The sequence below is a fragment of the Erpetoichthys calabaricus genome, chromosome 10, assembly GCF_900747795.2.
Source record: "Erpetoichthys calabaricus chromosome 10, fErpCal1.3, whole genome shotgun sequence".
Taxonomy (NCBI): Eukaryota; Metazoa; Chordata; class Cladistia; order Polypteriformes; family Polypteridae; genus Erpetoichthys; species Erpetoichthys calabaricus.
This window is the reverse complement of record NC_041403.2, coordinates 112565378-112579760: the sequence shown is the minus strand read 5'-3', so window position 1 is coordinate 112579760 and position 14383 is coordinate 112565378. Positions and strand designations below refer to the sequence as shown.

Sequence of the window (14383 nt, the reverse complement as noted above, 5' to 3'; positions counted from 1 at the left end):
GTTCTATGGCAAGTTTAATTTGACTAGGGAAGAGTGAAAGTTAATTCACACTTGGTGATGTCTTAAAGCGAAGCTACACTCCTGTGATATTGTTTTTTTGTTTTTTCTCCAATAGAAATCATGAGAGAGCAAAGTCCAGAGCCAACAAAGAGACATACTGAGCCACATCGTGCAACTGAAAAAATGCTTTTAGCAGACATTATAAACAAGAGCTTTGTTGAAGATATGCATTGTAGAAACGGTTATTTCAGTACCTCAAGCAGTAAAACAGTTGAATTCTTAATTTTAATACCTAATTAAAAAAGTTAGAAATAATCCCCAAGAAAACTACAGTTATGAAGTGAGTCAGCTTCCTCAGTGGCAGAACTTAAGTAAGTGATTCCTGGCCTACATTTCAGTAGAGATAAGAAATAGCATATATAAATGTACTCTTTTAGGAAGATAGGGATTTAGTATGTATACCTCAAGTGACATGTGAGTGAGTCACTAGTCCAGAGATATAGAGTTAGGTGGGTCATGGTCGGACTTTAGTCACATCATTGAAGTGGCCCACCAATTCTGAGCACTTCCTGTAGCCACAAGATGACTCTTATGCCTGTGACACTTCCGAAAGAGCAAAGTAGTAATAGTAGGGGAATAAATTATTGGAAAATATGCAGTGCCTCTTGAAAGAATTTACTCCCACCCAGCATTTATTACAGATCACAGTGAATTTAATTTGGCTTTTTTGAAACTGATAACCACAAAATACTATTTAATGTCAACTGAAAAGGGATCTCTACAGATAGTTCTAAATTAATTACAAATATAAAACACAAAATTTACCACCTTCAAGTCACTATGTAGTAGTCATATTGCTGGCAGCTATTACAGCCTTGAGTCCAAGTAGATGCATCTATAGCAGCTTTGCACATCAGGGGCCTCATTTATAAGACTTTGCAAGAATTTGAGTATGACAATATGTGCACAGGAAAAAAACAGATAAATCCAATGCATAAAATCTGGTGCACGCACATTTCTATGCAATTTACCGTTTGTAAATCACAATTATCTTGTAAATATGTGTACAGGGTGGTCCAGATCTAACTATGCAATTATTGACCACCCGATACATGAACGTGTCTCGAATGCATCCATATATGGAGCATGCTAATCAACCTCATACATATGCAATCACAAATGCTGCAGAATTTCATTGGCTGGTATAGCAGCCTCCTCCCTGACACCTGTATTCAAGAGTATCAAGACGTGCTCTGCAAATGAAAGCACAAGATGATGTGCATCATTATAGCGCTTCTTCTCTGCATTCTGCGGGATCCAGGAAAGGTCCCAGCATTTGAGCAGGTAGCCACTATTACCTAGCATATATAATGATGTGATTGCTGTTACAATGAATAGTACAAGCAATATGAAACACTGAGGGTTCAGCCGGTTATCCTACCAACAAGCCATTCACCACATACAGCATCATCACGTCTGTCAAAGTTACTTTGCCTCAAATCTCTTGTTGACCCAGGCCACTGAGACACAACGTTTGTCAGCCACATCTTAGCATCACAGATGACTTGCGTATTAATGAAATGTCACTGCTCAAATTAACGAACGCAGCTTCATTCTCACTAGGTGCTTTATTGAAATATGAGTGCAGTAATGTGCTCCAATTACATTAGGAGAACTGGACACTGCTGCAATTGACCTTTTTATGTTGGCAAAAACAGGTTATGTGCACTCACACCATACAAAAACTGAATGCAGCACCTTGTCAATCGGTTATGGCTTCCAGCACAGTGGGCTTGATAAAGTGAAACTTGGCTGAAATATTCCTGATCTGTTGGCCAGTTCCTTGAGAAGCGACAACAGGTAGCTGAAATAAAGTGACGAAAAACAAAAAAAATGTTCTTCGGTGCAAATACGTAAAAATATACTAAAATACAGTCTACATCATATTCATCATTTTTCAGGTGTAATAAGTTTGTCACATCAACACCCATTTTAGTAACAGCTCAGGGATATAAATTATTATGTGTGTAAGTCGTCATTTGGCTGCTTTGGCTGCATTCCATTCCTTGATCAAGGTTGTCATTTTTTTCTCAGGTACTCGGAAATGTTGCATGCACATGGATCAGATTTGCCTTAAATATACACGTTTTCTTTTATAAATCCCAACATTTGCATGCAAAGTTGTGTATGCACATTTCAAGCCTCTTTTTGTGCTTACTCAGGCTTTATAATTGAGGCTCCTGTACGCTGCAGCTTTACCCCGTTCTTTGAAAATGTGCGCAAGCTCAGTCAGGTTGCACAGGATTATGAATGAAAAGCCTTTTTCAAGTGCAGCCACAAATTCTCAATTGGATTGTAATCTGAACTTTGACTCGCCACTCCAGGACATTAACATTGTTGTTTTATGAAATTCCTATTTGGTTTTGGCTTTATGTTTGGGATAGCTGTCCTGTTGGAAAACAAATATTCTCCTAAGCCTCAGGTTTCTTGTAGAATGCATTGTGTTTTCCTTAATGATTTCCTTGTGTTTTGTTTCATTCATTTCACCCTTTACCCTAGTGTGTAGGTTGTTATACCATCTTAGTCATTATGGATGCAATGAGAAGTCAAGCAAAATGACACCTTTTATTGGCTAACTGAACAGATTACAATATGCAAGCTTTTGATGCAATTCAAAGGAGCCTGAGTTGCCTCGAAAGCTTGTATATTGTAATCTGTTCAGTTAGCCAATAATAGGTGTCATTTTGCTTGACTTCTCATTACCCTCCAACCTTAAACTTCTTTAAGGGCCTACTACATAGAAGTATCCCCACGGGATGATTCTGAAATCAACATACTTCACTGTAGGGATGGTGTGTAATTGAGAACAATTGCCAAACATGGCATTTAGTTTAATGGGCAACAATCTCAATTTTAATCTCATTAGACTATAGAATCTTCTTCTAGCTGATTTAAGAGACTTTTATGAGGCTTTCATATGTCTCTTGGTGGCCTACCTCACTTGTCTTCTTCTTGCACAATCACTCAGCCTATGCGGGCAGCCTGCTGTAGTCAAATTTACGGCTATGCCATTCTTTTTCAATTTCTTAATGATTGTTTAACCATGTGGCATGGGGAGGAGTGACAAATGTAACAGTTTGTATGAAGTTTTGGACAGAAATAGCCATTAAAATATAACTTTGAAATCACTAGCCAAAGCAGAACAAGCTGCTGTTATATGAATAATAGGTTAGGCATTAAATGACTTAATGACAGAATTATTAATAATAAATTGTGTTTTTTCTAGCTGCACATAAATATAATAGCAGTAACTAAATGCTTCCTTAGTCCTAGTGGTGGGGATGAGTATAACGTGAATCACTACATGTTATTTGGAATAATCAGATACTACTAAAAGGAATGAATGCATGGTGACCAATTACATAGCAAAGAGTGCAAATGCATGTCAGGAGCTGAGACACATCTTAGTGAAAAGATTTGGACTGGAGTAGAAAGCTGCAACTATAGAAGTATGACACTGTGTTACAGAGCCTCTTAATAATACTCATATTGCAACATCAAAAATCATGTTTAGACGTGGACATTATAGACTTGAATTACTCAAATGTTAGCTGAGAAATGCTACAAAGTGTGGAACATAGTGACAAGAGTTAATAGATGTAATCAAAGATTGTGTTTTAACTCAGTATTTCAAAACACCAATGAAAAGTGATGCCTGTCTAAAATAATACTCCAGACTTACCAAGACAGAATTCCAAGTGTGGAGGTAATTCAACTGTTAGTGGATCAATAGTGGTCATAATATATTGACAGAATTTCAGGAAAAACTAACAGAGCTCACATCTAATGCTTTGAATGGGAGGATAAATTAGTCATTAATATGTATCTTCCAATGCAATATTAACATATCAATACTTAAATAATTCCTCTATATTTTTATATTTAGTGTTCAGGATTCCTTAAAAGTAGTATATATGCACTTTTTAATTTATAACGTCCATATATATTAAAAATTCAATGTCTGTCTGTTTGTCTGTCCGCTTTTCACAAGACAACCACTTAACGGATTTAGATCAGGATTTTTTCTATAATTTGCTTGAACATTCCAGTTGATTTTGTGACTTCTCTCATTGTGTTAAGTATCATTGTTCGCATGCAGAAGCGATATATTTGCACTAATTCGAGACAGAGGCAGCAGGCTGGGGGGGGGGGGGGGGGAGCGTGACGTCAGGAATGGGGAGCCAGGCGGAGCCCTTCTCACTCACACACCAGCATCCGTTCGATTTGGCCTGCCTCTGCGTTTTGGAGTGTACCTTGCCTTTGCTTAGCTAGCAATACATGTTTGTTTATTGATTTTTTAAGTTTGTCCTGTTTCACTACCAATGCGGGAGGAGCCACGGGGGACAGATAGTTTGAAATAAAAACAATACAACAAACAGGCAAACTACAATACCTTACAGTAAATGCTGTAACATACCATCCCCTATTTGTCTTTGCAGCCATATTGCATCAAATTATTGCGATTTAAACTGAATGATTAAATTGTCACATCTTTTAAACCTCAGAAAGGTGTATTACTTAAAGACATAATTTTTGTACTCAGAAACTTGACATTTCTCCTTTCAGCTTTAAGCAAAGCTTAAGGGCTAGTTTGCCATTGAACCTGTCACTTTTGACTTATGTTATACTTTATGGTCTGAACCACACATCTCAGGATTCAAGAATTTCATGTTGTGGAATCAGAATCATTAATTACAAGCACAGTGTCCTTATAACTTAAACTTATTTTTGGTTCAAATTAATTTTATCCCCTTTATAATTCTAGAAAATGCCCCTCAGTCTACTGCTTCCAAAATAAGTCAGTCAGGTATTTAACTAATCTCCAACTGCTTTTAGAATAAAGATAAGTATTGTCAAACAGTCCTCATGGGATTGACATTTCACTTTTTAGCAAGCGTAAATGATTTGGCAATACAGCTTCAGATTCTTATTGTCATTCTAATACTCCTTCACAATGTAATGTGGAAGATGGGTTGAACATCCACAAAATACAATTTGACTATGACATGAAGTTCCTTATCAACCTCAGCAAAAACTGTGAAGGCCTAAACAAATCTAAACTAGACCAGAACTCACCTGATCTGGAACCCAAAAGCAGGCCTCACCCCAGGTAGCCTAGCTCTCATTTAAAAAGCAGGTTTCAGCCTGTAAAGGCCTAAAATGAGGCTAGGCTTTTACAGTTCATAAATCTCACAATATTTTAAAAAATGCCATTCAGGGGAACAGATGACATAAACCTCTTGACTTTAGGACAAAAACAATGCCCAGTTCCTTTACCTTTCAAAGATTTACTAAACAATAGTGTAGCTGCTGGTAGGTAAAGCAGGATCAAATGCGTGCTAAAGGAAATCTCTCAGTTCAAAAGTTCGTTTTAAAAGGTTTAGTGAAAATTCAAAGCAAACAATCCACATACGAATAAAGAAAAAGATTGTTAGACACGTAGAATTACAGCAAAAAATAATGGTAAAAAATGTCTTTTCTCTAAACTTAGCCTTTTCTTGTTAAATTTCAGTTGTTTTCTATTCTAAAAGATGTTTAACTTTGCTTTCAGTATGTTCAGTATGCACATTTAATACAGCAATACTATTGGGCACGTTAAGGTATGGTTTGAAACCGTGTGCCCTCCATGCCTTACTTACGGCAAGGCAGGTCACTAATTGAGACTAATCTGCAATCAGGGGGACAAGTAACAGTTAGAATATCCATCCATCCATCCATCCATCCATCCATCCATCCATCCATCCATCCATCCATTTTCCAACCCGCTGAATATGAACACAGTGTCACGGGGGTCTGCTGGAGCCAATCTACTTGTGGGGGTTATAAGCACCTCTCTTAGACTATGCACTTTGTATAGGCATACATTTAACATACAGTAACTAAGCAAACACTTCTACCTACTTGACATAACCTAAATAACTAGCAAATGGCTCTTACACATAGAAAAGAAGAACAAAATAATCAAGAATTGTGTACCTAAAGGGCAATGCAAAACAAATCAATCCAGTGGATGATCCAGCTCTTTTGCACAAAAACAGAGCAAAAATCAGAAACTAGAAAATACAAAAATACTCACAAATAATGTAAACTCAACATCTTATAATACGACACTCTAATAAATAGGCAGAGGGTGGTCCTCCAGCTTATTGTCATGGAGGCCTCACCCTATTTTAAGGGGACAGGGCACATAAATAGAAATAGATTAACACAAAAAAAAACATAATATATGCTTAATAAATCATGAATAAAAACAATAATATTCGAAACATAACACACAAGAGATCCAAACCTATTTCCAATAACAAAATACGCAAGATAATTTATAAAAAACAGCAAAAATATGAAATTATTTAAAATGGCAAAACCTTAGCTAAACCATGCCAGACTGTTGCACATCCTGATTTTTCCTTTATTTAAACACTGAAAAGCTTCATGAAGCTCACATTCTGCACCAATAATATCAGTCTCATCATCAGAAAGCTTTGACTTGAATTCCTTTGGAAATAAATGAGCATATTGCATTTCAATATGTACATCTTTTAAGACCAAACAAGTAAAATAACTTATGTACCTTTTAATTTTAGCTCTTCTTTCTTAGTTTCAGATGGGCCAGAATACTCTATTCAAGCATTTATACATGGTGGTTCATGTGGTATGAGCTTGTCACTTGCAGATCACACATTTTCTAATTTCCTATAATAGGCTACATCCTCATGTAATCATTTATACATTATACATTCTGAAAGAAATTCTCTATCGGCTGAATGTGCCTTTGGCCACTAGTATTTTATTGAAACTTTGATAGTAACTTGTATATATGACACTGGATGTGTTGATTCTTCAGACAGATCAGATCTGCTCAATGTGCGAAACCACTCTTATTGTGTATTCTTGAAAAAGTGGTACACTATAAATAAGAGTGTTTGTTGAAATCAGGTTTTTAGTTTAGTTTTAGTTTTTAAAAACACTCTATTGCATGAAATTAATTGTCTTTTTCTCTGTTTCTGCTGTGTCATCCACTGAAAGCAGACTCGTAATTAGTAATAAATCTAAGGTCTTTTACTTCCACCTTTGATTAGCTGCTTACAGTTTTCATGTCTTTCCTTTTTTGTGTTAAGCACTACAGTAAAATCTTCAGGTTCATAATCCACAATATAGTTCTTTTTAAATGATATCAATGTGAGTAATGATGAATAAACTGCATTAACTGAAATTTCTAATCATTAAATAACAAATGGCTGTATCCAATATGGAGGACATGCACCCTGGGAAGATGTTCGTTAGAGGTTGCAGCACTTTTTCTATTGTGCTCTAAAACTCACTATTCTTAAATAGACAATTTGCTTTTCTGTCTTGCCATTATAACCGACTGCGTTGAAGGGCGAGTTAGCGCTCAGAGTGTCACGGGGTGGTATGGAGAGAGTAGATGCAGAGTAGGAGTAATGATTGGACAAGCGGTGAGGAGCGGAGTGGTCAAGGCTGAATAATGCGGACACGACAGAAAACGTTTTTAATATAAACAGAGAGATAATACATTGTAGTTATACAGTGGTCCTTTTAACCTTTTCTGAATGCTTTTACATCACATTTAGGGTACCACCAAACAAAAGTACAGTCATTCCCCTGTTTCCTTCAAGTAGTTTACTTGCAGCCACCAAAGAATCCATGCACAATATTATGGTCTGCTACCCCCTACTGACAGTGGCCCATTGTCACTGGCAACAAGAACACTGCCAGTTAATTTCCAGTGAATCTGTTACCTGGGCATTCTACATCCTTGTTCCTTTTTTCAGTTATCCAGTGTTTTTAATCTAGAATTTGTTTTTCTTTGCTAGTGGGTTTCTTATAGCAAAAATATATATCACTTGTGTCTGTCTGAGTCTTCTGTAGATGTTGTGGTTTCCTTCCACATCCTATCCATATAAGTGCTAGAAACGTTACAATTGACTAATTAAGGTTAGGCAACAATGAATGAATAAGTGTGCCCTGCGATTGTCTGGTAACCAGCTGTTGTTAAAGCTGGTTCAGAAAATGACAGGATGCCCAAAATATTAAATTTAGCCAATAAGTAGACATTTGTCTTACACAGATTTCTACCTTTTCCCTATAATGCTCTCTGATTAAAATTAGAAGTTATTTCTCAATACAACATTCACAGAAGCCATTGTCAAGTGACGAATTCTACAAAACATTATTGCTTTGCACCCTCCCCCACCATAACCTATTATATTTGGGGGAGGAGCGAAAGCTTTAGATTCATCAAAAAATTCGATCTCCGGTTTTCAACGGATCTCAACATTTTAAGGTCCCCTGATACCGAAAACATCAATATCTTGATGATGGGTGTGTGTCTGTCTGTGTGAGTGTGAGTCTGCATGTCACAGTTTCTTGAGGATGGCCTAGAGCTAAAACAGCTGGATGAAAAAATACCACACTTGAAACCTAAGCCTGTTATGAGAAGATGATGTGCTGATTAGTTTTTGAGCCAAATTGTGCAAGAGAAAGAGGCACTCTAGAGGAACCCTCAAATACCGTAATTCTGCAATTAATTATGAATTCTTCTTGCCAATTAATATCGTAATAACCTCTTGTATGATCAGAAAGATCAGCATTATAGCAGTATATAGTTACTAAAATATTATAGAATAGTTCAGGTAACTTGGTTCCTAAAACACAAAGCCTACTTATGCTCATGTCAAAATTTTTAAAGGTATATAATGAAACTTGTTTATATTTACAAGTGGTCCTGCCTTGGATGGTTTTGACTGGACCCTACCTTCAATGCACAAAAAGCATTGCCACAAAACTAATAAACTCTTTTTGGAGGTAACAGAATGGTGCTACAGTTAATTAATCTGCCTCATAATTTCAAGTATCTTCAGGCAATACAGAAGACCCCAGTGAAATAAATTTTTGTTTATTTAACAAACCATGTTGGAATCAAAATTATTTATAAACAAATCCTTTTGGAGTAACATGCAAAGGGACCTTAGTGTTTAAGAAACAATTTATTGTGATAACCGATTATTGACTATGGCATTCTTGCTCAAATTTTAATGTTAATCGACTTTGTATCATATAACGAGAAAGGAATATTGTACTTTCCATATTACAGAAAAAAAATATGTAATTCAATTTACAAGGAACAATTCAGAATTGTTTTCAGAGTCTGGCAGGTATTCTATCAATGCCGTCCTTTCTGAACTGGTGAATATTTGGGTTATCTTTGATTGGTTACCTTATATATGTTTTGTTTTTATCGTGGGTTCAAATTACCCAGCGACACATTGTTTAGAAAAAAAAATGTCTATCTATCTATCTATCTATCTATCTATCTATCTATCTATCTATCTATCTATCTATCTATCTATCTATCTATCTATCTATCTATCTATCTATCTATCTATCTATCTATCTATTGTGGTAGAAATCAACATCTTAATTAAAGAAAGGAACTTATCCTCTAACTGGACAAGTCATCAATCAGTCAGGAGAAAAGACTGCTCATCTGCGTCATTTATTACACTTCAGTTAATGCTTTAACAGGGAGCATTCTTCTACAGCAGGATCAAAATGGTCAAATATTCTTCTTCTGGTTTTTATGGCAGTTGGCAGAGGTATAGGTCTATTTTATAAGCAATGAAATATAAATAACTGTCAATCAATGCATACATTTACACTGATTGGTTTGCTGGTTTACATCCAAATGATCTATATAAAATAAAAGTACATTTTGATATATTCTGGTTCTTCTTAAACTCTTTAAGTTGACTTTGACCCTTGAAATTTCTATGAATATAATAACTATCCAGTCTTGATGAATACACGTCATCTGATCTCTTAGTCATCCCGCAGTACATTTTTTATATTACATTTTTGTCTCTGTTGTTTGCGTGACCGTCAGCTAGTTTCCTGATATGCCTGAAAATATTTCTGACATGTTATTTCTTTAAGATGATTGCTATGTTACACTGAATTTATTCTTCCACACTACCTATCTAGATTATCTATTTTAAGTTGTAGCTTTGAACTTAGACAAATTAGTTGAAAGACTGGCTAGACAGTAAAGGAATCTATGTTTATCACCTTAAGGACTTTCATTTTTAGCAATGATGGGTATGCATCATTTTCCTCAACTTATTGCCTCCTAAACAGGAAATAAATAGTCATCCTGCAGTCTGCAGTAATTATCCTATAAATTGATTAGAAAATACAGTACTGTCAATGAGAATTGGCTGGCATGGTGACACAGTGGTAGCACTGCTACTTCTTAACTGATGTTTATGCCCCAGGTCCTCCCTGTGTAGAGTTTGTATGCTTTCATCATGTTGGCTCTAGGTGCTCTGGTTTCCTCCAACAGTACAAAGACACGCAGGTTAGACAGATTGGCGATGTACTGGCGTCCTATTTAGGGATTGTTCCTGCCTTGCGCCCTGTGCTTACTGGGATAGCTGCCAGCTTTCCCACAACCCCACTAAGGATAGAGCAGACTTGGTTGGATGTCAATGAAAAAATAAACAAGGAGTGTGAGTGTGAGCCTTGGTCATGCTCTTTATGATTCACTGACGTTTATGGAACTTGTTATAGAAATACAATAACCAATCAAATATGATACTTAAATTATAGAAGTACAATAGCCAATCAAATGAACAAAATGACATATTTATTTTGGAAATATTTCAATTTCCATAAATTTCACTCGTTAAAGTTATTTTCTGTCTTTACTTTAGAATATACAGTAGACCTTATGATCTCAATTCACCTCTGTTTTGATAAAAAAAACAGTCCCTGATTAATTTTTAATTATTTTGTGATGTGTTAAGATGTTATTGAACTTACACAAATAAAAACATATTCTGCTTCGTGCTGATAATTATCCTCTTTGCATGTGAGGTTTTACAGACAAAATTAACAAATTTCTACTTCCACAATGTGATTAAGTATTGTTTCTTTCTTTTTTTTTTTTACAGATTTTGGCCATCATATCTATTCTCTTCATTGTGCTTTCAACCATTGCCTTGTCACTCAACACTCTTCCGGAGCTTCAAGACATGGATGAATTTGGACAAGTCACAGACAATCCCCAGCTTGCTCATGTGGAGGCTGTCTGCATTGCATGGTTCACAATGGAGTACCTGCTACGGTTTCTGTCCTCACCAAACAAATGGAAGTTCTTTAAAGGGCCCTTAAATGTCATTGATCTTTTAGCTATATTGCCATATTATGTTACTATCTTTCTTACTGAATCAAATAAAAGTGTGCTGCAATTTCAAAACGTTAGGAGGGTGGTCCAGATCTTCCGAATCATGCGAATCCTTCGAATTTTGAAGCTGGCTAGGCACTCTACTGGACTGCAGTCACTTGGATTCACGTTGCGGCGGAGCTACAATGAACTAGGGCTCCTTATTTTGTTTCTAGCAATGGGTATCATGATCTTTTCTAGCTTGGTATTTTTTGCTGAGAAAGATGAGGATGATACCAAATTTAAAAGTATTCCCGCATCATTCTGGTGGGCAACCATCACTATGACAACCGTTGGGTATGGAGACATCTATCCTAAGACTCTTTTGGGTAAAATAGTAGGAGGTCTTTGCTGTATTGCTGGAGTTTTGGTAATTGCTCTTCCCATACCAATTATTGTGAACAATTTCTCTGAATTCTACAAAGAACAAAAGAGACAAGAGAAAGCCATAAAGCGCAGAGAAGCCCTTGAAAGAGCAAAGCGTAATGGTAGCATTGTGTCCATGAATATGAAAGATGCTTTTGCACGCAGCATAGAGCTCATGGATATAGTTGTGGAAAAGAACGGGGAAAATAAGGACAAAACTCACGATAACCACCTTTCACCCAACAAATGGAAGTGGCCAAAGCGTACTCTCTCTGAAACTAGCTCCAATAAATCTTTCAATACTAAAGACAATGGGACACCAGTTAAAGCTCATGCTTGCTCAAACCCTCAGGACCTCAATGTTCAAAACCTGGAAGATGTGTATAACAAAATGGAAAAAGCCCAATCCCAACCAAATCTCATAACAAAGGATGGAGGACAAATTTCAAAATCAGGCAGGAAGAGAGATGACTTAGAAATGGATGCTATTGCAGGCCCGGGAGACCCTCTTCTGGCCACTCCAGAAGGTATCATTGATATGAGAAGTATGTCCAGCATAGACAGTTTTATAAGCTGCGCTACTGAGTTTCCAGACAGTGGAAGATTCCCTCATAGTCCAATAGCAACACTATCATGTAAAGTAAGTGCACATCCAAGCCTGGAGACAACGCATGAACACGAAGACCTACTTTCTCCTAAATGTGTCACTGACGCGCTGATTTTCCCAAACAAAGGAAACAGTTTCTTGGAAATTAATTCCAGCAATCTAGACTCACGGCAGTGTTGTTTTTTTCATTGATAGCCCTAAAAGGTCTTTAAAATTCAGCAATCCATCAAAATCAAGGTCTTTAAAAGTCAACTTTCAAGAGACTGAATCAGGTCTGCACACAATAGCTACTGGTTTTTCTGGTCCTAGTTTGAAGAACCTCAGTCATCCCATACCACTTTCGGATAGCTCTCTGTTTTCTGAGCGATCCTTGCTCAGCCCAGAAATTTCCATTTACACGACAGCCAGTAGCAAGACTCCACCTAAGTCGACAGAAAGCATAATGCCAACAGTATTTACATTCCATGATGAAACGATAAATAGATATATTGATGCAGACACTGACGATGAAGAGCACATGCAGGGTGTAACTGACTCCAGTCCCTCTAAGCACCTTCTTGGCAATGCCAGCCCCAAATATACTTTGAACAGCAGTTTCCAGCGACAGAGAAGCATCAATCACCTCGGTGTAACTGCTGCTGCATCACAAAGGTTAATTGGCCAAAACTGTGTTTATCCTTTAGAAGGAATAATGGGCCGGAGTGCTAGTCAAGAAAGCAGCAAGTTGGAAAATCACATTGTTCAAGAGGTTCGCCTTCACAGCGCTGAACAGAGCCGCTCCAATACATTCGACGAAAGCCTTTGACTGCATCCCCACTAACGGGGACCGAGAAGTGTGAATAAAAATATATCTATTTTTACATCATTAACTTTTTTGCATGGCATGATATACTGTTTCAGAATTTTTTCAGGGGTTTGAGATTAATACGATAAACATAACTGGCATTCTTTGATTTTACATTTCTGGTAGTTCAAAACAAAACTGAACTTAGATATTACTGTGAATTCCTAGGCACTCGCAGAGGACATTTTATTGACACATTTCTGCCTGGTGTCTGCCATGTCACAGATTCTTTCCTAATGATAGAGAAATGCAATTCTATATGAATTGCATGGTTTTGTGAACCTCTTGTATGTATTACTTGTAAATAAATCAATGTGAATTACTGATCTAGGAAAAAGCACCTTGAAAATAGAAATTATTTGGCCAATTATTACACCGATAATAAGGGTTAGCTATAATTACTCTTTTGTTTGATTTATTTATTAGAAAAAGGGGTCTGTATTACAGATGGCCAACAAAATAAACATGGGGATGTTTGTTTGTTTGTTTGCCCCTTAATTTTGCCTTAGAGGTTCAGTTGCTGTTAAATATTAGAATGAACTGCACCATTCTCGTCCTGCTATACAAATGTATTTTTTTTTAAATAAACAAAATTAGCAACTTTCCTCATTAAAACTTTTTCCTTCAAATAATGTAAACCAAAGGACTAAAAGGAAATGCATTCAAACCACACAAGCAATATATCCATTGAAGGATATGTGAAGAAGAAGCAGGAAGATGGTATTAAATTGGAGATTTGTGTTCAGTCATTTTACTTTTGTGAAAATGCCATTTCTTTTTGTCTGCTTTCAAAGAAACATTTGACAATGATGCAGAATGTAGTTCATGTCTACTTTGGATCCTGGGGAGCGTGTTCTGTATTATACCCTAGCATTGAAAAGTTTGCACTTTATATAAAACTTCCTTCTGTCACAGTGTTGATGTTGCCATTCAACTCCAAATTACTATATCTTGTTTATTTTGACAAAGGATTGTGTGTAACGTGTTACTCGCTACGATGCCTAAATGTTAGCCAAGTACAAATACTAAAAGTATTACATCTGCTGTAAATAATATTTATGCAAAGGTAAGAATACAATACAAATGAAAGGTGAGGTCAGGCAAAAAGTAAAATACGCTTGCTTGTAAAAACCCCACCCTGAAAGTATTAATTGATACGGAAAATACCTAATGCATATGTTACCGTCAATGTGTGAAATAAGGCATTGTGTCGAATGTCTAGGAGATCTATAGAATGCCAAAAATGGGACGTCAAAGTATGAAA

General features: G+C 36.5%; 1 protein-coding gene across 1 annotated transcript in view; it reads left to right on the top strand.

Annotated features, from left to right (window-relative positions):
- The window catches only part of kcnb1 (potassium voltage-gated channel, Shab-related subfamily, member 1), a 247317-nt gene extending 233593 nt beyond the window's left edge, over positions 1-13724 (top strand). The window contains exons 3-4 of the mRNA XM_051932853.1: positions 11031-12371; positions 12439-13724. Coding sequence (XP_051788813.1) covers positions 11031-12371; positions 12439-13080 — 1983 coding nt within the window. The 3' untranslated portion in view covers positions 13081-13724. The remainder of the gene's footprint in view (positions 1-11030; positions 12372-12438) is intronic.
- Positions 13725-14383: the final 659 nt, after the last annotated feature.